Genomic DNA, 23,420 nt, shown 5'->3' on the forward strand with positions numbered 1-23,420 from the left:
ACTGGGTGTGTATCGTGGATGAATTTCTTTTTTTTATTCAGCTGCCATGATGTCAAATAGCAGTGAATATTATCACATACCTGTTATGAGGCAGCTTAGACACCCCTGTGCTAGCTACCTCTCTGTGTACCCCCCCAGCCCCCGCTTGTTATTCTCCGTCCCACCTAGCCTGCCTCCTGTTTTTTTGTTTTTTTTTGGGGGGGGGGGGGGGCAAAAGCGTGGGAGTCAAGGAGCAAGTGAGCTAATATGCCGGCCTGATTAAACACTGGAAAAGAGGGCTGATAGTATGAGAAGGGAGGAGAGAGGGCGAGGGCTATGAGGGGAGGGAGTCGGGGGGGGGAAATGAGTGTGGGGAGAGAGGTAAGTATAAAAGTCTCACTGTGAGGAATTAGGAACTATTTCTCAGGAGAAAACACAGACAGATTGATATTTCCAAGACTTCAAAAGTGCCTTTAACAGTAAGTACATTACAGAAACTGAAAGTCCTGTTTTAATTAAGACAACTCCCATGCTGTTATTCTGTCCTTAAGATGCATCTTCCAGTGCTGTTAAATGCTGCAGCCTCTTCTGTATTTGTTTACTTTAATATGCAACAGTAGAACCTCATCTGGCTATGTTTTGGAAAAAATAACTTGAATATTTAGCTGTGTGTGTGTGTGTGTGTGTGTCTGTTTATGTGTGTGTCTGTTTGTGTGTGTGTGTGTGTCTGTTTATGTGTGTGTATGTGTGTGTCTGTTGTGTGTGTGTGTGTGTGTGTGTGTGTGTGTGTGTGTGTGTGTGTCTTTTATATAGCAGTGGGGTTTTTTTCCATGGAGAGGAGACATTATACCTGCAGGAAACACAGTTGTAAATTCTCAAGGACCTCCGTGAAGATTCAGACAGGCATTAATTTCTGTAGACACTGTTGTCAGCACTTCACACACTCAGATGCGCACACACATAGATGCACACATGATGATACACTTACTCATGTGTACATTAATTTACGGGTGACAAACTTCAACATTAATCATAACTGCTGACCCAAAAATCAGCATTTTACAATTTGGGATACATCTTTTGTACCCCGATGGCACACGCTGTCCCCGATTAATGTACATCTGGCTTGTCTCCCAAAAGTGGCTTTAGCCTCCCACACATGTCTGGCTGTCCATGCCAGTCTCTCCAAGTTGCTTTTTGAACTTTTGGGCCTCAGTCTTGGTCTTTCAATGTCCACTCTGGGGTTTTTCACTGAAGCCAAAATATGCCTGAGGGGGCTGCTCTATGAGTGTCATGTGTGTGTGTGTGTGTGTGTGTGTGTGTGTGTGTGTGTGTGTGTGTGTGTGTGCATCAGTGTGTCCTTTGTGTGTGTGTGTGTGTGTGTGTGTGTGCATCAGTGTGTCCTTTGTGTGTGTGTGTGTGTGTGTATATGTGTGTATATGTGTGTTTATGTGTCATGAAAGAAGTTATTGAAAGCAAAAAAGAGGGCTGGAGTGAATCCTGTCCAAATCCCTCAAAAAGAAGATGGGGGTGAAAGCTTTCCTGCGTGGAAGCATGCGATTGTGTGTGTATGTGTGTGTGAGTGAGTGTGTATGTGTGTGTGTGTATGTGTGTGTGTTTGTCTGCTTTAATGTTACAGACATTTGGTATTGCTGTTTGACAGGTGTCACACACAGATCACTTGCATGTATACAAATTTGCACATCAAGTCTATATGTGCACATGTCAAGATGAGTGTGTATGATGAATCATTTATAATACTGGCTCCTCTATAATTACAGATGATTTGCTTGCATTAACTGTGCATGTATTTGGACCCCATCGGTTGGCACATAAACAATCATTCTCTCTTCCCTCTTCCAGCTGTTTCTTGTGGTCTAAGTTGATCTCACTGTTGAACTATGAATATAAATTTTCTTTCTCCCGTGATAGAAATTGTGCCATGTGTACCGCATTGAGAAATGATGTATGTCTAATAGGCAGTATAAATCAGGAGTCCACATGTCTGTGTGCAAAACCACAGATTCAGATTTAGAAACGCCTGCACCTTCAGTCATCTATCCCTGGTTGTGGTTCATTTTTTCTTATTTTGGTGCCGTCACGACTCACTGCAACACCTTCTTCTTATTCTCCTGCAGACAGGCAGATAAACAAGCCCCAGGATGAGGAGCCTTCTCCAGTGTCTGGCACTCTGTGCTGTGGTCTCACTCTGTGTCTCCTACGGTACATTCTCTCTTTGCTATCTTTCAGCAGTTATTATCTTTTCATAATTTGTATTAAAGCAGATTAAGCCAATAATTGATCATTTAAGATTAACATCAATTCCCGTTTTTCCTTTAGACTCTCATGAAAGTGCAGAATCCATTGAAGGTGATTAAACATCTCTGATTCATGGAAAAATCGTCCTTTTGTATAATTTGCTCATTATTGGCTCATTATGCATTATTTACCTTGTTCAAATAGTTAAATAAAGTACTGTGATTTCAGATTTGTTCGTACCCCCAAACCGCGCCAACTCTTTCATCACACCAGGAAGAGGCAATGTATATAACCCACCGAGAGGACGCCAATTCTTTTACAGGTGAGTAAAACACAAAACAACTGACCAGCTTACAGAGCACATTCTGATACACACATTACAATGTTACTTTACCCAAAAAATGTAATATGTCATTAAAATATACAGCTGTACTTAACTCGTTAAGGTTATTCCCTCCTGCATGACTTCTTCTCGTAACACGAACAACAGAAAACCTTACAAACACTTGAAAGCATCATCGCTGGTAAATCCAAGTCCTCTTTATCCAACCATGGCAAAAATAATCCACAAACCCTTGATTTGAGTGCATAGCTAGAAGGGTTTGTAGCTTGGTTATTTTAAGTTCAAATCAAACTATAATATTCAGCGTACAACTGGATAAACAGGGTTTAGATTATGGCACAGCAGTGAGTCCTAAAACCAGAAACTACATGAGCATTGCTGAATGTCCACTTCCTTTGTCCCAAAGGTAACATGTTTTGAAATAATGTCTGTGGTTCACAGTATCTTAAAATAATAAACATTTTGTTCCATAGCATAAGCTACATCAGTTAATATGACATTCAAAAATTTCAATGCTTTCAGATTTCTTAAAAGGGACTAAACGAGACAACAGTGGTGGTCACGGACATTGACAACATAACAAAAAAGCTAATCTATGCTGGCTAATGTTAGCTTTTCAGTTCTAATGACTGCATTTCGACATTAAAACTTGTGTTTATTTGTGAAGCTTGTCTTGCTACAAGAAAAAAATCTAGGTGTCATTCTTTTGTTTGCCATAGAGGGTATTTTCATGTTTGTGGCTGAGGAAACCCATGACAATGCTAACTACTGGGCTGGCCTACAAAACGAGATCATCCCTTTGGCGCTCTATTCTGGATAATGTGTCTGAGAGTTTGAAAACAAACCTATTGCACAGTTTTTCTGTTGCTATTGGTTAATGGCCATTCCAAGCTTATAATATGTGTCTGGCCTTTTTTGATTTCTGGAGTCACCAAGAAGTAATAAGGGGGGAGGGGGGGGGGGGGCATTTTTGTGAATCACTGAAGGGCATATCACACTAGAAGTATAGGGCAAAGTAATGCTTCAAGACCAAATCTAATAAGATTCTTAAACATCTATATGTGCTCAGAAGATTCGCCGACAGTAAACACTCTCAGCCTGAAGCTGAGTGTACCTGCAGTTTTGGAGATTACGCAAGAAATGCAACAAAGGACAAAGACAGAAGCCACCAGCTGCATCTGCTCTTAATTATAAGTTTCCTCCTTCTCTCACTGCAGCTCGCCATTCCTCCCTCTAACTATTTCTGTCTGCTTGTACTCTACCCTCTTCAGGAAGATAAAATCTCCGGCAGAGAGGCGTGCAGAGACCTGCGAGGACTATTCTCCCTGCCGATTCTACGCATACCGCCACGGCTTTCAGCAGGCCTTCCAGAAATACTTTGGTTCCCGAAATCAACTGCAGAGACCAGCAGGTTTTCGTCGATATTGAGCTAAATGTTCTCTCTCAGCCACATGCTAAATGATCATTATGGTCTAGGTATGAGTTAGCATCACTGCATTCCAAATTTCATGACTTTTATATAATTTATGTAGTTGTTTTTGTGGCCTCTTCTGAATATGATATGACAAGCCTCGAACAAAACAAACGTCATAAATACCAAAGTATCACATCTCATAATAAGCCATCATTTGTAGACTTTCATGGCCATATAATCTCAGGTTATTTCTTATCTACCATCACGAAACCCTTTTAGCATTTATGGACATTATGTGTTATATAATTGAATGCTCATTATCCATTTATCATTTCTTGCATTATCCACCTGTGTAGCCATGCCAGCAGTGCTGTCAGTGATTTTTTTTCCAGTGCTTTGAAAACAATAAAAATTGCCCTTATTTGGTTTTGTCCATATCCTGCTTGTGCCTTTTTTTTTGCCACATGATCTTCTCTTCAGTGCCAGTATTTGCAATACGTGGCAGATGTTATAATTCTGAAAATTCCCGTGACTGCTCAAGATGAAATAGAATACTGGCAGTACACCAGCTTTTCTGATTGCAACAAGGGTGGTGTGTGTGTTTCTTGTACTTGCAAGAGAAATCTGTGTAACACACCACACACTTGCTGCTCCAGACAGTCACTTGGAGCCAAGACAGCAGACGTCAGCATGGCGCAGCCATCATAAAAAAAAAGAAAAAAAGAAAGCAGTACAGCGATACTGAATGTTTGTTTTTTCTGAGCTGCCACAAGACCTCAATAAGCACAGAGACAGATGTCCTGAGCTTGAACCCTTGAAGTCCATCCTATGAGACAGGGAAGCAGTATTGAAGCAGACAGTGAAATTACAGCCCAGATGATTCTGTCAAGACTGGTCCAGAATCCTGAAACAAGTAGCGCAGAAAAGGAAACAAAAATCTGCATGTTTTTTAAACCATACATTTAGAAAGCTGTGGGAATGTATCTCTTGTGTATATATCCGTGTACCAGCCTCTCACTAATAAATAGGAAATAGGAAAGATATGAATACATTTTTAAATGCATGTTTAGATATATTTCTTGAGGAGGATTTGCACCTTTCTACCAAGTGCTACATTGTCAAACCAACCACTAATTTTGCTAAAAATATCTCTCAAATGATCCTCCTAAGCACTGCGCTTCTTTAAATGTAGCTCTCCTTCTGTAGAAAATCAGCGGGGGTTGTAATAAAAGAGAAAACATTTGGAATAGAATTCTGTCTCACGATGAGGGATGGTGTTTTTTTCTGCTTTAGTTTGTATTCCACTGTTTTGTGCCACATGCCCCGAGTGAACTAAGTGTAAACGTGTGTGGGCGTGTGCTGTAAAACTCTGACCTCCCCAGGATGGCCACCGACATTGCATCTCTGACATTTGCAGTGCAATACCCTATTTCTTTCTCACACTGAAAAATTTTGTATGTCACCAGAAACACGAAATCCTGCTGTCAGGATACAGATGAAGATACCAAGACACATAAATGATGATTCACAGGGACACACTGGATTTATCAGCAGTTGATGAAATAACCCAAACAAGATTGAAAAGGGTTTTTTTTTTTAACCGAAGCCACTTCCCATGGTAGCTGTCTGTGACTGTGAGTCACCCACATTTGTTTACTCATCACCTTTACTTTCAAAAGAATACTGATATTTCAAAAGCAGAGATTTTCCTTCTTTTTCCGTACGTGTACGTCTATATAAACCAGCTTTGGGTACACAAGTCAGACTTAAAACTAGATAATCATGTGCAAGTGGAGATGACACGAATGTCCCCAGTTGGCGAAATCCTGATTTTTGTGTCACAGATTAGTGTTAGGCAAAAAGTGGTTAAATCTCTAGGAAATTAATATAATACATGGGAACTGGGGGCCCATCTTACTTGATATGTATTGTGGATCCAAAATTCAGAGCCCAACAAGTTTATTTTGCTTTTTTTTTTCTTTTTTTTTTTTTAAATATACAGACTTAGTGTGGGAGCTTGTGATTGAATAAGCATTGGTGATGGTAACATCTGTGTTTGTGGATGTGTCAGTGTGAGAATTTGTGAGTGATGTGCACTTCTGCAAAAATGTCTTGCATTTTTGTGTGGACGAGCTGTGTGTTGCTGCATCAGTGTAAGTGAGTGATACCTGATTCCCTAACCAATCACACAGTGAGGGCTGCATCTAAGAATCGAAGAGTGTATTTATGTATATGTGCAAGAGAAATAAAAAGAGAGAGAGGAGAAGAGGGACAGTCCATTTGTTGCCTGACACTGCAGACGCTAAAGACCGAACCTGAAGATGAAGACTCTGGCCATCCTGGTTTTCTGCTCCCTGGCAGTTATCTGTCTGACTTCAGGTAACAGCTGCATAACAGTATACAGGTGTATGTGTTTGAGAACTCTTTATTCCAAGTATGTTATCTTTTTCATTTACGTGTCAGGTATTTTTTGCTCGGAAAATAACGTGAAAAGCCTCTAAAATCTGTGAAAAAAATGAATATGAGCGAAAACAGAAATGGTTCCAAAGTGACTCTCGAATTCCTGTACTGACAATTAAAAATAAAATTTTTAAAAATCTTAGATAATTATTTTTCCTTGTGTTTGACAGATGCCTCCATGGGTTCCCAGCCTGCAAGAGAGGCCCCTGCTGAGGAGGGTAAGGTCATGATTCTACAACTCATTTTTGAATTGATCATCAGTTTGATTTTCATCGGTCATATGTAACATATTTGTGTCACTCAGTTGAGCTTTTTGGAGAAATTTAGGTGCTGTTCACATAATATATTTTTTTTTTAAAAGCTTTTGATTGCTGCAGATATTTCTATTTGATTTTATAAGGGCATTATGGAGCCCCTAAGGGACAAAAAAGTTTCTATTGCCAGATACTTTATCTATTTTAGATTATTTTAATTTAGATTAATTCTTTTTTTTTTATTTCATCACCTTAGGAGCTCTGCAGAATATTGCTTAGGTTTGTGATGAATTTTAACTTAAGGCGATGTGATGCAGGCACGTTTGTGGAGAAAGACCAGGCCTCCACAGTGGTGAGACAGAAGAGAGCTGCTGGAGAGTTGTCCTTGGCCCAGTTGGAGAGGTACAATTCACAGTGTGACATCCCCAAACAAACACACACATCGCGGTGAAGGTTCTCAGTCATCCAGGACATGGTAGTCTAAGAGTGAGGCATAGGCAACTGGACTTCCTTTGGTAGGTGAAACATCTCCTACACCAAAAAGAAGTCCACTTGCTTCCGTCTAACTCTTAAACACACACATCACATCCCTCCCTGCTGCATATCTGTGTTTGTATCATGTGGAATATCATAAATCTCTCTTTATCTGTCTGTCTCTCCACTCAGCCTGAGAGAAGTGTGTGAGGCAAACTTTGATTGTGAGAACATGATGGACACATCTGGAATCATCGCTGCCTACACCGCCTACTATGGACCAATCCCCTATTAGAAGCCACACTATCGCAACTTATTTCTCATTGCAGCTTTCTTTCATTATTCATATCTTTGAGCTTGACTTTTTTTTCTTCCTTTACAATTAGATAAAAAAAAAAAGTGTGCTAACACATGTCCAAAAGTTTTTTCATAATGACACAAATGAAAAAGACAAGAGATGTGATCAAGATTTTTGCAAATGGATAAGATGAGTGTAAGAGGAACATTACTGGCATTTATATTTGATTTTCCATTCTGCACAGACCACACAATCGTCTGTCTCATGCTATTTCTTCTGTCAGCCTGTAATGTGATGAAATGAACCAAAAATAAATGAAACTCTGCTACGTGTGTTCTGTCACCGATGTGCCTGTTCAGGTGGAATTGTTGGTGTAAATTCATTGGAAGGGTGCGGTTCTTCGCTTGCTCTACCCGTGTGTTGTGTGTCAAGTGTCACGGGATAATTTGTGTTGTGATTAGGCGCTATATTCCAGGGGTGTCTCCCTGGCGTTGACGGCGCTTCGAATTGTCACAACATTCATTCTTCTCATTTTTGTCCATATCTCAGGAAAACTGAGGGAATTTTCTCAAAGAAAAATTGTAGATGAAAATTTGGACTTAAGAATTAACTTAAAAACACACACACACACACACACATTTTTCTACCATGTCAAAGTTCACTCGATTTTTGGGGTATTTGCCAATTTTTTTAAATGTCAACCAATGAGACTCACTGAACTGTACTCTCTGCGGCAGCAGTTTTTGAATCTTAATGCAGTCGCTGTCTAAAGCAGAGGGCCACCTCACGTACGCATGATCATAAAAATATTCCACTTGATACCGTCCTATTATAAGACATATTAGACTCCTTTCTGGGCGTTGCCAAATGTCTGAGTAGGGAGAAAGGAAATTTAAGAAGTGACTGAAGGGGTTGTGTTTTTAGTTGTTGATTTGTTTCGGTTTTCCTTTCACACCTGCCGCCTAACAATTATATTACATTGATTTATTTCTTAATTAAGCCTTAAAGCAAACATATATAATCCTACAGATAAAGAATTATTCACCTGCTGTCCCACACCAAACCACCAGCTGATCCCGTAAATGGATTCTAATTTTCAGATTGTGTAGAAATGCAGTGTGCTGACGCAAGATGAAAAGGTCGAATGTCTCCCTCTGCTGTATTCGTTGCGCCTCATTCAGCGCCTCGTCACCGGAGCAGCAACATCATCCAGACAGCACCGTTACCTGAAGGCCCTACAACACAGCCCAACAAGGAGCCTCTGCGTGACAGTTTGACTGAGGTGTGACCTTCCTCTCTGACACTGGTCCACATGTAAACTATAAAAATCTGTTTTCTTTCAGCTTTCAGCTGTGCAAAGTCAATGTCGTCTCATCATTGATGTTTTTACACATTAGTGGAATATTTCGACACGTCTACTTTGAAATTCATCACAGAAATTGTTGTCCTTCTTACTCATCGTGGTTGCAAATGGAGCCAGGGTGTCACGGCCCCTTCTGGACTGAGTCCACTTTCAAGCATGGACTTTAAGTTTTGGTTTTGGACTTTTTGGTTGTTTAGTTCTGTAATTTATTCGTTTCTTTTGTTTCATGAGGGTTTGTTTTTTTTAGTTTATGTCTCTGTGTCAGTTCACTCTACATTTCCTGTCTTATTTTTAGTAGTTTTTCTTGTCTTTGTCAGTATCTCATCTTTTTGTGTACTTCAGCTGTGGCTTGTCAATTTATCCGTCCTCGTCAGTCACAGTCTCTTTTCCTGCCCCTGTGTTTCTTGTTTCATCTCAAGCAGAGTGCATCTGAGTTTGGTTTTCTTTTCAGTTGTTTTCAGATCTTTACATGTGTCACCTGACACGTGCCAGTGCTCCTTTGAATTTTATAAATAAACCCAGTTTCAGAAAAGTTTGACCATTGTCTGCTTAAAAAAAATCAAGGTAATAAAGTGACACTTAATATAATTAAGAAGATCCTAATTACTACAACACAATTAAATCAATAGTTTTGAATCAAAGTAAAATTAAACAAAAAATGTAAATACAAAACAATGAAATGATTATTTGAAATATTTTGGATTTACTGATAATACGGCAAATGCTTAGTAAATCCAAATCAATTTTACAGGGAAAATTTACTATATTTAATAAGTTTTTTTTTAAGTAATTTCGATTTACCAAATATGTGAAAAAAGTAATTTAGATTTACTGAATACGTGCAAAAAAGTAATTTCGATTTACTAATTAAACTGGTGAAATCAATTTATATTGTATAATTACCAAGACTAAATTGATTTCTATTGACTAAATATCTGGATGATATTGATTTATATTTAGAAATTTTATGTGTATATCTTCTTATATTTCTGGATAAGAATAATTTAGATTCAGTAAATAAAATGAGTTGAATTAACTTCTAATGGGTACACATGACTTAAAATCTATGCAACATTATCGTCACTTTGTTGTCATAATCTATGAAAGTAAAATCTACTTAATATGCCTTCATGTCTCTTTGCTTCAACACAATTACAATCTTATACCAGCTTCAAACCTGTGTTAAAAACACATATCAATGTTTGAACATTGCAACATTTGTGAACACGTTTTGAAGTTTTTGCAAAACATTTAAAAAATTTTGTACACAAACTTTGGGACTTTCTGCACAAAATTTTGAATATTTTTGGAACCGAGGGCTGGCCTCCATGAACACATTAGGCATTTAAACTGTCATTCAAACTGTATACTTTGGTAGACATTTTCTTGTTTGCATCCAACTCAATAAAGATGGGGGTGACTCAGTTCCATGGCATACATGAGGCCCATCAGTTACGTGCAAGCTGATGCAACATCAAGGACGAAAAGGACCACCGCTCCCCTCCCTGTTTGTCGCAACAATTTTCGTCTCTGCTGACCACAAAGATGTTCAGAACAGACTTTGAGACGGCCTTTTGGATTTTTCAGCATCATCGTCACCAAATAAGGTTGAAGGTTTTCTTTACTATCATTGAACATATCTGTACAATGAAATGTAGTTGGACACGGCCCGTCACACAGCAGCATAAATAGATAATTAAAAACAGAAAATAAATAACAGGACAGAAAAAGAATAAGAATAAAAGATAGAGGACAGTGCAGTGAGTCCCGTGGTGATGTAGGATTGTGAATTGAATGTCCATCAACAGTAAAGTGCAGGATGAGAGGTGCAGCAACAGTCAAGTTCAGGCTGGCGTCAGAGCTTCCACAGCCCTGGAGAAGAAGCCGGTTCTCAGTCTTTCTGTCCGTGCCCTCATGACCCTGAGCCTGCCAGAGGGAAGGGGCTCAAAAAGACCTTGTCCAGGGTGTGTCCAGTCAGACCTGATTTTTCCAGCTGTTTTCCAGCTGGGCGGAGTAGATCTGATGCAGGGGGTGTGAGAGGGGTGCCAATGATTTTTTTTGGACAGTCTTGATGATCCGCTGCAGGTCCTTCCTCTCCTCTGAGGTGCAGCTGGAGAACCACACAGTGCATCCATAGCTCAGGACACTTTCTTTGGTGCACTGGTAGAAGTTTGTGAGGAGTTTCAGTGGTAGGCCAGTTTTCCTGAGGGTCCGCAGAAAGAAGAATCTCTGCTGGGCCTTCTTCACCAGCTCCCTGGTGTTCACTCCCCACGTCAGGTCCTTGGAGAGATGAACACCAAGGTATCTGAAACTCTCCACTTGTTCCGCCACTTCTCCATTGATCATCAGATTGGCATGTGATGGGTCCCTGCTTTTCCTGAAGTCGATGACGAGCTCCTTTGTCTTGCTGGTGTTGAGGAGCAGGTCATTGTTTCGACACCAGGATGTGAGGGCCTGCACCTCCTCCCTGTAGGCTGCCTCATTGCTGTTGGTGATCACCCCCACTATGGCTGTGTCGTCTGCTAATTTGAATGTGTGGTTTGTTGAGTGAATGGGAGTGCAGTTGTGGTTGAAGAGTGAATAGAGGAGGGGTGTTGAGGATGGTGGTGGATGAAGTGACGTCTCCCAGCCTCACCTGCTGAGGTCTGTGAAATAGAGACAGTAAGAATGTGCTAATACGAAATGTGCGTATTTTGAGTATTGTAGCAATTGTGTCTCCAGTTATCACTGCAATGGCATTTAGTCAGTGAAAAATCAAGGTACAAGTTCACAAGGTCACCAGGTCACTTACAGGAGCAAAAAGCGAAATTTTTTCACCACTAGGTGTGCTGTTTTGTTCCTTTAAATGGTGTTTTGGGTGGCCCTGCAGCCTGGCAATGACAGAGACAGACAGACGACCGATTCCGAAACTTTGACTCGCAACGCACAAATGATGCAAATTTGATGTCTTTAGCCCTCCCAGAAGTGCCTTACAATCAGGGTCAAAGTTCACAAGGTCGCCAGGTCAATTAAATGGCGTTTTGGGCAACTCTGCAGCCTAGAAAAGACACAGCGACTAACAGACGCAGATTCTGAAACTTTGACTTATCGGGTACAAATGATGCAAATTTGATGTATGTAGCGCTCCCAGAAGTGCCTTAAAATCGGGGTCAAATTTCACAAGGTCGCCAGGTCACTTAAATGGCTGGTACATGCCGGGCGGAGTGATTCCATGCCGCCAAAGAAAGTAGTTCCAAGCATTCGACTTTAAAACAGCTGTCTTGTAATATTAAATTATTTTGTCGTAGCGTGGTGACTAGTGATGGGTCCGGCAACACCGATGCGTCGGCGCATGCGTCGAGCTCATAGAGCAAAACCCCTTGTCGGTGCGCGTATCGCTTTAAGAAAGTCACGTGACCGATACAGGAACTGTTTCGAACTGACACTGACGCGCCAAACTGTGTTTATAAGGAAGCGCATCTGTCAATGGGATGTATCGGCCAAATGAATCTCTGATCTGATCATCGTTAAATTCATCAAGAATTATGGCGCAGCCTCAAGCCAAGAGAAAGGTTTCCGCCGAGTGGGACCATTTTGAGTTTCCACTTGATCTATCTGAATTCAAATTCATTTCAAAGTGACTCTCAGTTTACTCTTCATATTATTTTCTGCAGGTTAAATATCACATTTGTTCCACAGAACTATCCTATTTAAACAAAAGCACCTCTTCAGTGCTGAGGCATGATAGGGCCAGGCATGAGAATGAAGTCCCAGATCCACCCAGGATGAACTCAGGTATACAGCCACTCTACAACTTACTCACAGTTGCTTTATTGATAATTAAATCCTATTAATTTATTCTTTACTTCATTTTTAACCATCCAGCTTCCAGGAAGCAGGTGCTGGATGAGGCTCTGCTGAATCTCATCCTGAAGGACTGCCAGCCCCTCAGCACTGTTGAGAGTGAAGGGTTCAGGGAACTGCTTCAGGTCCTTGAGCCCTCATATGTTTGCCAACCAGAAAGGTTTGTGTGGGAATGATCTAAAGTAGTAGTTGATATCTCCAGTTTATTTCATCTTGAATTTAAATATACTGATTTGCTTTTGGTTTGACTTGGTGTAATTTTCAGACCATCAAACAAATGGTGGCCAAAAAGTATGAGGAGGAATGGGAACGAGTGAAAATGGAAGTACAGCAATCTGTGGCAGTGAGTATAACAGCTGACATGTGGACATCCGTGAACATGGAGGCTTCCTGGGCTCTTACCTGTCATTACATTAATGAGAATTTGCAGTTGTGTACCTCTGTGTTGGGAGTGCAATACTTTCCACCAAGTCACACTGCTGACAATTTGGCCCAAGTCAAAAGGGGCGTGATGGAGGACTGGGCCATAACCAATAAACTAAAGTGTCTTGTGACCGACGCAGCGACAAACAGGATTGCATCTACTAGACAGCTCCAAATTCGGCACACAATTTGCATAACACATGTGATCAGATCCCCCCACTTCCATCCATCAGACACAAAGCTAGGCACATTGTCACATACTTCAGATCAGCACTACAGCCGAGGACTGAAACTCATCAATGAGGTGCCAACACGCTGGAACAGCACGTATGAAATGCTGACAAGGCTGCATGATGAGAGGGAACCAGTGTGGGTGTCTCTGGCCTCTCTAAAAACAGATTTGACTCCACTTACAGCTGATGGGTATCCCATCATAGGAGAAACACTTCTTGTGCTTGCTCCTTTCCATCAAGCTACGGTGGAGTTGTCTGAAGAGAGGCGAGTGTCGGGGTCAAAGGTCATCCCGACGATGAAAATGCTCTATCACGCACTAGAGCGTCATGCTTCAACCTTGCACACACAGGCAGCCATACACCTACACGAACACCTGAAGCGTCGAGTCACAGACACTGCTTCCAATCTGGAGTCATTAAGTGTGTTGCCCCTAGCAACACTTCCACACCCCAGATTTAAATCACTCGGGTTCTGCAATTCCTCCAAGTTCAGTGAGGCCATCAGTAGACTGCGGTCAGACTGTGGGTCTGTAATCGGACGCGCAAATGAGCCCCAGCTGCAGCTGGGACCGTCTTCACAACAGCTGTCAGCACCCACTTCAGGCATGTTATTCAGCATTATTTGTTTGTTGTTGTTTGAAATCATGTACTAAAATGCCAATTTGTTGTTTTTTTTAGATAACCTTTGGCAACATTTGGACATCGAGGTGGGCAGGCAGACCAGAAGTGCCACAGCTGATGCCATCCAGGAGGTGCAGAGATACCTGGCAGAGGGCAATATTGCCAGGGCCCAGGATCCTATGAGATACTGGGACAACCAAAAGACAAGCTATCCAAACCTCTACCAGCTGTCTTTACAATTTCTCTGCACTCCAGCCTCGTCTGTGCCGTGTGAGCGGGTGTTCTCTACAGCTGGAGAAGTTGTATCAAAAAAGCGTAACAGACTCAATTTCAAAACGTTGGAAAAACTTATTTATTTGAATAAAAATTTGTAAAAAATGAAATAAAAAATCCCAGTCCACAAGCATCATTCACATCACGTCAGTATCAACACAGTATCAACACAGTATCAACACAGTTTGGCAATGTGTCGAAACGCTTCACGACGCCTCATCTACCCACCACTAGAGAGCAGTAACTGTGTGTAACTGCGTCTGTCCCCCCTCTTTTTTAATGATGTGCTTGTAGACTGGGTGTAGCCTGTAAGTCAGCAGACTGGCGTTGTGTGTGTGTGTGTTTCATAGCCTCGTTCGGCTTGTGGGTGCGCGTTTGAGCGGCCTGTTTAGTTTATTTACCTTTTTTTCCTCTTTTTCCGGCCGTGGGCCAGGTAAATTCCGTTTCTGCGCACATTTTCTGCTGCACACATCCTTAGTTTGATTTTGTTAGGCACAATCGGAAAGAGTGACACCCTTCATTGTTTGTTTAGTTAGATAAGCGTGAGAGTAGACAGGGGAGGTCCTTTCAGTTCGTCACTGAGCGCCGTGGTTAGTTTAGCATGAGGGGGGGGGGGGATCCGTTCAGCCAGTCTTTTTGGTTTTGATGCGTTATTCTTTTGGGGTGTCGCTGGTTGGCCCACGTTTTTGCCGCGATTGTCTACTGTTTTGTTTGCTCTTATAAACAGACCTTTCGATGCAGGACTACTGTTGTCGATCCTCTCTGTGCTGTCTGTGGGCGGGTCCACTGGGGAGGGGGTCGTAACACTCATCAATTTTAAGCTGATATTACTCAAACAAAATTGAGGGAAATTCAATTGACAGATCATTTAAATTTATTTACATCAACATAATTATTTCCCAAACTGCACACAATCCATTTTTTTTAAATGTCAAGATTAATAGTATTTATTAGGTAAATATTAATTTGGTCCAGTCTCACTTTTTAGACTGCATGCCTGGTCTCTGTGCATTTGAGTCCTGCCATTACCATTACCTCAACACAGAGATAACAAAGAAGTGGGCAGGTGTAAGATCTGATAAATAGAACAGGAAGAAAGAAGGAAGAACAAAATGTCTTATAAGAAGGTTAGAATGTAGGGTGAGGAAAGATTGAGCATTAATAATGAGGAGATGGGGTTCGTTTAACTTACAAATCTCTGCATTCATGGTGTCATTTGTCATTTTGACTATGGTTATTTGAATAATGAATCACACACATTTCTTAAACTGATCTATCAGGTAAATATACTGTCAACACTTTAAGCAGTTTAATGTATGCTGGGATTTTTTTAATGTAATTCCTCTTTGTAAAAAAAAAAAAACAAAAAAAAGAAACAAACCTTTCTTCTCTGGCCTTTAAAGTTCATCGACTTGACTCTGGGTGAGTCACCTTTGTTTACTCCTAGGAATGACAGGGAATTCATGACCTCCCACAGTTTGCAAACGTGTGACATAATAGCTGCAGTTTCACTAAAGACGCAGTAATCCAGCTAAACCAGTCTCACATATCCCAGAACTACGGACCATGGACAGCAGGGCCAGATTCAGCCAGACATTTATGAGAGGGCACGCAGCAATATTACGGGGTATTCATGGATACACATAATGCTCCAGCAGCAATTTTTATCGGGTGGTGTTTTGCACACACTTTTGGGGTGGCACTTTTTTGCATGTAACAGAGTTTTGTCTATGCCCTCGGTCCAACACCCAACCCGGAGGACCAGTGGATTGCACTTCGTCAGGCCTCTACCCTTCGACCTGTCCGACTGGCGTCTTCGTAGGAGCAAACCCCCTGACCATGACAAGGTGGGGAAAACTGAAAAATAAAATAAATAAAAATTCCTTAACCCAGATTTTAACAAATCAATTCATTAAGACAAGTGGATAAGTCTAAATCTCAAATACAATTTTAAACGAACAATACAACTTTTCACCATATCCAATATTTACAAAACTAAAAAGTAGTCTTATGAAAGAAATGAACTTATCAAGCCTTCTCTCAAACAGCACAACAGGCTGTATGAAGTAGAACATTTTACAACAAACTTTTTTCATTACTTTCTCTCTTTTTCCCCTTTTTCTCAGGTACATCCAACAGCAACTTGACAATGTAGCTCTACTCCACTCTCCTGGGTTTCTCTACAACAACAGTCTCCTGTTGCCCTTGGCAAAAAAAGTCTGGGTCCAACAGACGCAAGTCATGTTTCCGCAGTCCACCCTGTGCAGCGAACTCTGCTCTGCCTCATCTCTGTGCTTGTGTGACCGACAGGTGCTCCACTCCCACAGGAGCACAGTGGGAGAAGAGCAGTACGCCAGCTGGCCTAACAAAAATATATTTAAATGTATTTTATATCTAATTTTGTTTTGTTTTTTATATCTTAGTATTTGTAAGAAGACGTTTCGCTTCCTCGGAGTCTTCCTGTCAAACTCCACTTAGTTGCGTTCTTCCCTGGGGTCTGAAATCTAGCTCCAGTGTTGACATCATGGGGCATTTGCCTACTAAGAGTGATTGGGGGCTGCACGGTGGTGCAGTGGTCAGCACTGTCGCCTCACAGCAAGAAGGTTCCGGGTTCAAGTCCCAGCTTGGGCACGGCATCTTTCTGTGTGAGTCTCCATGTTCTCCCTGTTCCTGTGTGGGTTCTCTCTGGTACTCCAGCTTCCTCCACAGTCCAAAGACATCAAGAGGGGACGAGGCTGATTGATACTCTAAATTGACCGTAGGTGTGACTGTGAGTGTGAATGGTTGTCTGTCTCTATGTGTTGGTCCTGTGATGGACTGGCAACCTGTCACGGAGACACACACACACACAGAGGGAGGGAGAGAGACGAGGAAACGCCGAACTTTTGTCTTTTTTGGCGGATGTCACAAGTGTCATCAATTGCGTTCATTTTTAACGCGTACATTTTGTGGGTAACCTTTAACAAACATCTTAAACTCTTAAATTTTCATTTGAGGGGGCAGTGCCAGAGCCTGCCCCACAGTAGATATTGCAAAAGCATATAAAAAAAAAAAACATGTAAGAGTTTACCATCACTTTAAAACAGCTTTTTGCTGGTGAAAAAAAAAAAACTTTTTGTCTTGCGCAAAAGAGTACACACACAAATGAAAGAGCTGGAGCAACATAAAAAAAACATATATGAGAAAAGATCTGCGGAGTGTTCACTCCTTAAAGAGATTTTTCATCAGGTGTGCCAAGTTTCATCTCAAAAGGTGTTTGTCAGGTAGATGAGTAAATGAACCAGGAACAGTAGTCAAGATAGTATCGTTAAGTAAGGCCTGTAAAAATAGGCCTTAAAATTTTATTGATATATTTTCAATATAAAATGTCTTTTTTCTATGTGCCACTATTCCAACTGCCTAGTCACTATTTTCAAGCTTTACTCAGGCCAAACTGACATCATGCACCAAGTTTCGCTCTGCTTCCTGATCAAATTATGAACAATCAATTATTAGGGATCCAATGTATTTAAAGAAATTTTTGGCGTTAAAATCTATCTTTTAAAGATAACTGCTAGATTTTGAGACCTTATTTTTTTTTGGTAATAAAGTTGCATTTGATGGCAAACAAAAAGAGCAGGAACAGTAGTTTGCACAGTTTATAAAATTATTTCATTGTTTTTGTTTTTCTTACAAACATAAGGCATACTCTGAGCTATTTAGTGCTGCAATTTTTTCATCCATTTCCTCATTGGAGAAGGGGAAACCCGTTTCATATCTGTTTATTTGGTTTTTCCCCAGAATTCTTTTCGAACTGAAAGATGCGTGCACAAACAAACACTGCGGTCATCTCACGACAATTGTTTTTCAATCCAGCTCAACCAGAAGCACAAATTCATTCCCTGAAAATGAATCCCGGCATTACTGTTTTAATGATTAAATCCAAATTAAGACATTTTATTTCTTTGGTCATATCTATTAGGCCTGGGTATCCTTGAAAATGTTCAATACCTTAATTCGTTTGTTCTTGCATGACACTTTTCCCCTTCTAATTCATATCCATTTTAACAAAGGAAATATAATTTGCATATTACATTTCCTATCTCTGGTTTTAGGTTTTAACTTCCTGGGTATCTTCATATAAGGCTGGAACCACAGTGAAAATGTTCGAAAACTTAAAGACAAACACACAACTTCAACACATGTAAACATTTTATAAGTTCACTCATGTAAGGATCCACCCGGCAGTATTTATGTTTGTAGATCAGTGCCAGTAAAGTGTAATGGAGAAGCACATTTTTCAATTTAATGTCATAATTCCTCAGGGCTTGTTTATTGTCTTAGAAACACGCATGTATGCGTGCACAGTGTAAAACTCCTTTCGTAACATAATACAATAGCACATCCCATTATACGTCACAAACAGTACAGTTCATCTCCAGGAAATAAAGCTATTAATATCTGGTACGTGTTCATTGTGTGAGCTGACTTACTCAGGGAAGATGGATATGCTCACGTTCAAGAAAGAAAACCTGAAGCGGATTCGGGCGGTGGAGAATTCTTTTGGTCTTTCAGGAGGTCCTCTGAGAAAGGAAGGGAGGGTTCTGATAGGAGAGGGTCCTCTGAAAAAACAGGGTCGGCGAAAGAGCCAGACAAAGGCTTTCTTTCTCTTCAATGATATCCTGGTCTACGGCACCATACTTCTTAATGGTCACTTACACAACAGTCAGAAGATCATACCTCTTGGTGAGTATCTCTTCTACTTCTCTTCACAGCAATTTAAGCAAATGTCAACAAGAACATACAAAGCAAGTAAAGGACTAAAACTAATTTCAAAGTCATGTGGTGGTTGTCAGGTGGTTGACAGGCTCAGACTAAAACTCTGCACATACCTGCAGCTGTACTAAGTTTACAGAAATATGTATGAGAAAATATGTTTCTGCTAGCCCTTATGGTGCCCAGCCAAGCATAAAGTTGTCATACACAGAGGTTTTGAGAACAGCAGACCGCACTTAGCAGTGCAACTATTTTTTTTCTGTGCCCCTAATACTGAAAACATACAGTTGAATTTTTTTGCTCGTGATTATTTGTGATTTTTGCAAATTTTGGCGCTCCATGAATGAAACTACATTCACTTGTATTGTTTTAGAGTTTAAAGTAAATAGATTAGTAGATAGATGAGTCTCAATCTGCTACCTGATGAAATACAGAAAAGATGATCAATTATTAACGATCCTACAGATAGAGCAACGTTTGATCAAGTCCCCCTGTGTCTACAGGCAACGTTGTGGGTACCCCCTCCCCTGACAACGTAGATTACATCATCGGATGTTGACGAAAGGGGATTTTCCATGCAAACAAGACTATGTCGCGGCGATAACCGGTCCCTAACCCTAACCCGAAGTCTTACCCCATACCCAAACCCTTACAACATCAAGAATAGTTGATAAACAAAGAAATAGGACCAGGAAGAGGAAGTAGTAAGACAGAGTCCCGCATCCTGCATCATTAAAATGGTTGAGAATGTAATGGAGACAACCATGTGACATCATGGAAAACCCTCAACAGCGGCTGATGACACAGAGGGGGTACCCTCTCTGTTGGCTGTGGATGCCAGGGGGACATGACCAAATGTTGTTCTTGGACAAACAGGGTGTGAGACTTTGTTGCAACTTTTGTCATGAAGAAGTAACTGCAATTTATTTTTGTTACCACTGTAGTTGCATTTAATGGAAAAAAAATTAAGAAAACATATAAAGAGCAATTTGCATTTTTTTTATCATTTCATTTGTATTTGATATTCTTTGTTTAATGAATAACGTAAGGCATGTTGTTATTTATCTAGTGGGCCAAATCTACCTTGATGACACACCAAATGACCCCCAAGCCCAAACTAGGGCAGCCTGTCAGAAGTAATGAAACAAGTTTGTCTCCAAGTTAAGACCTCACAAATCATCACTTAGGTTTAGGGGGCATTTAACAACCAGGGCAGGGGCTCTTTGAAGATAGAGTTGAGTCTTAGATCAGACTTATTTTTAGCCTAAACCCCACAGATAAGGACAAGATTTTGACCAGAATTTTTTTGAATAAGTGTGTTATCTTCTTCTCTCTCTCTCTCTCTCTCTCTTTTTTTTTTAGAGGACATCCATTTGGAAGATATGGAAGATAGTGTCAGAATGAAGAACCAATGGTTGATTTGTACACCACGCAAGTCCTTTGCTGTAGCTGCAAATTCACCGGGAGAAAAGCAAGCCTGGATGGAGCATATTAAAGACTGTCGCTGCAGCCAGCTGAAAGGAAGCACTTGCCTACCTGTCTCCATCTTTGCTGCTTCCTGGATCCCCAATAGCGTTGCCTACAGATGCATGCGCTGCATCAGTAAATTCACTTTGACCAACCGTCGACATCACTGCCGTAAATGTGGGTTTTTGGTCTGCAATTCATGTTCAAAGCAACGGGCAGTGATTAGAAACATTGACACCAAAAAAGAGTTGAGAGTCTGCCACCATTGCCACACAGGAATTGAAAAAGAAAAGATTTCAAACTCAGTGGAGAACAATGCAGAATCCAGTGCTAATGAGGAAGTGTGGGAGATGCATTTCCAAAGCCCCAGCAAATGGTTAGACAAACGTACCAGCACCTATGTTTCTATGACGCCAGCATATCAGAGACATCAGTGAACAGACGTATATAGAATAGTCACATTTAAGCAGCTCTCTACCTCATGATCAGTGTATTGTTTGCTGTAGTATTATGTAGAGTGGCATAGAAATTTACTGCTGCGAGCAATTTATCATATAGTACTTCTTGGGGTTCAATCATTAGTTGATACCAGATTATCATGAGACATCAGTTTAATCAAATGTGTTGGGGTCTGCTGCTGTTTAGCCAGAGAATGCATTTGCAGTACTTTAACTGTATTCACTCTACGTCAATGACTGCACATCCTACAGTGAATCTGCTACACTTATCAAGTTTGTGGATGACACTCCCCTGATCGGTGATAGGTTCTGATATTTAGAGGGGGTTGCCCAGCTCTTGTCATGGTGTGGACCTGGACCTGGACCTGGACCTGAAAACTAATGACTGTAGAAACGGTTGTTGATTTCGGTGGAAATAAAAAAAACAAAAAACAATTGCCCTCCCCCTCCCTTGGAAATTCACTTCACCATAACAAGCAGAGCTGAGTAATACAAATTCCTTGGCACCATCATTCCACAGGACCTCAACCAGGAAAGAATAACATCGCAATAACTACGAAAGTTCAGCAGCCTGTCTGCATCCCACAAAAGCACAAGAAATTCTGGCTTTCATCTGCATTGTTGGTTCAGTTGAACTCCACCATATAACTGCGGTGTTGTGTCGATTAATGGAGTGATATGCTGACCATTTGGCACAACGATAAATTATTTGTATAATTGGTGTTTGGTGAATAAATGTGTCTGATTCTGATCTTTGTAGTCTGAATTTTGGATCACGATGATTTGTTAAGACTCGCTCAGACAACAGGTTATGCTTCATGATCTTTTAAGAGCGGCTAATGATGGTGACATTTCCAACCCTGTATTGCTGGACTTGAGTGGTTCTTTTTTTTCCACTTATATCTGTGACCGTGTTTCTTCTAATTCTGTAGTGAAGTTTGAAGTCCCTCAGATCTCAGTTCTGCCATAAGGTAGATTTTCACTGTAAGGAACATTGTGCAAAAGCTCTTTTATTTCCTCTCCTCTGTTGTACTGATGACAGACGACTTCGTCTCCTACTAAACCCCCCACAGATGTCAAACCTCTTAATTCTTATTATCCTCTCATCTTTTTGTTCATTATCTCCTTGTCAAACCAACAGTCAGGAACCTATAAGTTATCTTTCAGAAGGTAATCTTAGTTTTGGGAAACTTTTTAACAACATCATCCAGTAATCCCAGTACAGTTTGAGAAATATTAGTGGGATAAGATCTGTGCAATGACACCCAAATGATTGTTCATGCTTTTACTGTCTCCCAACAAGACAATTGTAATGGTCTTTTAGCAAATCAGTGACTAAACTCAAATGTGTGCAAAATGCAGCAATAGTACTCATAAGAAATAAAGAAAATAAACACAACATCCAATATTACTTAGTGAGGCGGAACGGTGGTGCAGTGGTTAGCACTATGGGTGGCACTGTGGGTACACAGGGTGTACTCCGCCTCTTGCCCATAGCCGCTGGGATAGGCTCAGGCCAAATAGGCAAAATCCTCCAGCATTAAGATTCCAGGGGGAGGCTAGGTCCATCTCCAGTGGAATGGTACATGTATGAATATCCATCCATCATTGTCTTCTGCTTATTCCTTACTGGTAACGGTCGCGGGGGGGCTGGAGCCTATCCCAGCAGCCTTCAGGTGAGAGGCGGGGTTCACCCTGGACAGGTCACCAGTCCATCACAGGACCAACACATAGAGACAGACAACCATTCACACTCACAGTCACACCTACAGTCAATTTAGAGTATCAGTCAGCCTCGTCCCCTCTTGATGTCTTTGGACTGTGGGAGGAAGCTGGAGTACCAGAGAGAACCCACACAGGAACAGGGAGAACATGCAGACTCCACACAGAAAGACCCCGTACCCGAGCTGGGACTCGAACCTGGAACATTCTTGCTGTGAAGCCACAGCACCACCGTGCCACCTCATGTGCAATATATTCATATGATTAAATATCATATATATCAAATATACATACATGTTTAGAACTGTAAAACAGTAGATAAGCAGCACAAAATAATAATTTCACAAAATTCTGACATAAAGGAATGATGGCTATAACCTTATTCACCTACACACAGTAACTCAGATCCTAACCACACAAATCCACACACACAATTTTTTTCCTTTTTTTTAAGCATGACACCCCGCATTTCTATGATTGTTCTGTCAAATCAGTTCGATGTGTCTTCACAATAAATGAGAATGTGTAGTTGCGAAACATGTTAACCTTTCACTGGTGTGTTTGGACAGTTAGATAATTTGTTATGGCATCGCAACTCTTGAGTTATTGCAGTAATTCTGTAAAAAAAAAAAAAAAAGTTTCACAACAAAGATGCATTACCATATTGTCACCATCTTAAAAGTCACTTTTTCAAGTTTTTCAAAAAACTTGTAGTATTTTCTTCTTAAATCCGTGAGAACAAACCTTTTTAATCATTTTACCACTGTATCTTCACAGGAAG

General features: G+C 40.8%; 3 protein-coding genes across 3 annotated transcripts; all 3 read left to right on the top strand.

Annotated features, from left to right (window-relative positions):
• The first annotated feature begins 344 nt into the window (after window positions 1-344).
• mgp (matrix Gla protein) lies at window positions 345-4,432 on the top strand. The gene is made up of 5 exons (XM_086185058.1): window positions 345-458; window positions 2,118-2,202; window positions 2,320-2,349; window positions 2,467-2,560; window positions 3,853-4,432. Exons 2-5 carry the CDS (start codon window positions 2,142-2,144, stop codon window positions 4,007-4,009), a joined length of 342 nt encoding a protein of 113 aa, XP_086041184.1. The 5' UTR covers window positions 345-458; window positions 2,118-2,141; the 3' UTR covers window positions 4,010-4,432.
• Window positions 4,433-5,993: 1,561 nt separating this feature from the next.
• On the top strand, window positions 5,994-7,979 carry bglap (bone gamma-carboxyglutamate (gla) protein). The gene is made up of 4 exons (XM_086185059.1): window positions 5,994-6,374; window positions 6,626-6,673; window positions 7,027-7,111; window positions 7,376-7,979. Exons 1-4 carry the CDS (start codon window positions 6,317-6,319, stop codon window positions 7,476-7,478), a joined length of 294 nt encoding a protein of 97 aa, XP_086041185.1. The 5' UTR covers window positions 5,994-6,316; the 3' UTR covers window positions 7,479-7,979.
• A 6,619-nt stretch (window positions 7,980-14,598) lies between these two features.
• LOC147245539 (pleckstrin homology domain-containing family F member 2-like) lies at window positions 14,599-22,057 on the top strand. Its single transcript, XM_086185693.1, has 3 exons — window positions 14,599-16,084; window positions 16,364-18,962; window positions 20,355-22,057. The coding sequence occupies exons 2-3, from the start codon at window positions 18,719-18,721 to the stop codon at window positions 20,894-20,896; spliced, it is 786 nt and encodes a 261-aa protein (XP_086041819.1). The 5' UTR covers window positions 14,599-16,084; window positions 16,364-18,718; the 3' UTR covers window positions 20,897-22,057.
• The last annotated feature ends 1,363 nt before the right edge of the window (window positions 22,058-23,420 follow it).

The sequence above is a fragment of the Aulostomus chinensis genome, chromosome 18, assembly GCF_037954235.1.
Source record: "Aulostomus chinensis isolate RoL2024-O1b breed Wild chromosome 18, RoL_Achi_v1.0, whole genome shotgun sequence".
Taxonomy (NCBI): domain Eukaryota; kingdom Metazoa; phylum Chordata; class Actinopteri; order Syngnathiformes; family Aulostomidae; genus Aulostomus; species Aulostomus chinensis.

Excerpts from the sequence above, each read along its gene's own strand:
- bglap (XM_086185059.1), top strand. The coding sequence starts at position 6,317 with ATGAAGACTCTGGCCATCCTGGTTTTCTGCTCCCTGGCAGTTATCTGT. Across the intron at positions 6,375-6,625 it reads AGTTATCTGTCTGACTTCAG|ATGCCTCCATGGGTTCCCAG; the intron begins GTAACAGCTGCA and ends TGTGTTTGACAG. Across the intron at positions 6,674-7,026 it reads AGAGGCCCCTGCTGAGGAGG|GCACGTTTGTGGAGAAAGAC; the intron begins GTAAGGTCATGA and ends GATGTGATGCAG.
- mgp (XM_086185058.1), top strand. The coding sequence starts at position 2,142 with ATGAGGAGCCTTCTCCAGTGTCTGGCACTCTGTGCTGTGGTCTCACTC. Across the intron at positions 2,203-2,319 it reads CTCACTCTGTGTCTCCTACG|ACTCTCATGAAAGTGCAGAA; the intron begins GTACATTCTCTC and ends TTTTTCCTTTAG. Across the intron at positions 2,350-2,466 it reads AAGTGCAGAATCCATTGAAG|ATTTGTTCGTACCCCCAAAC; the intron begins GTGATTAAACAT and ends CTGTGATTTCAG.
- LOC147245539 (XM_086185693.1), top strand. The coding sequence starts at position 18,719 with ATGGATATGCTCACGTTCAAGAAAGAAAACCTGAAGCGGATTCGGGCG. Across the intron at positions 18,963-20,354 it reads TCAGAAGATCATACCTCTTG|AGGACATCCATTTGGAAGAT; the intron begins GTGAGTATCTCT and ends TTTTTTTTTTAG.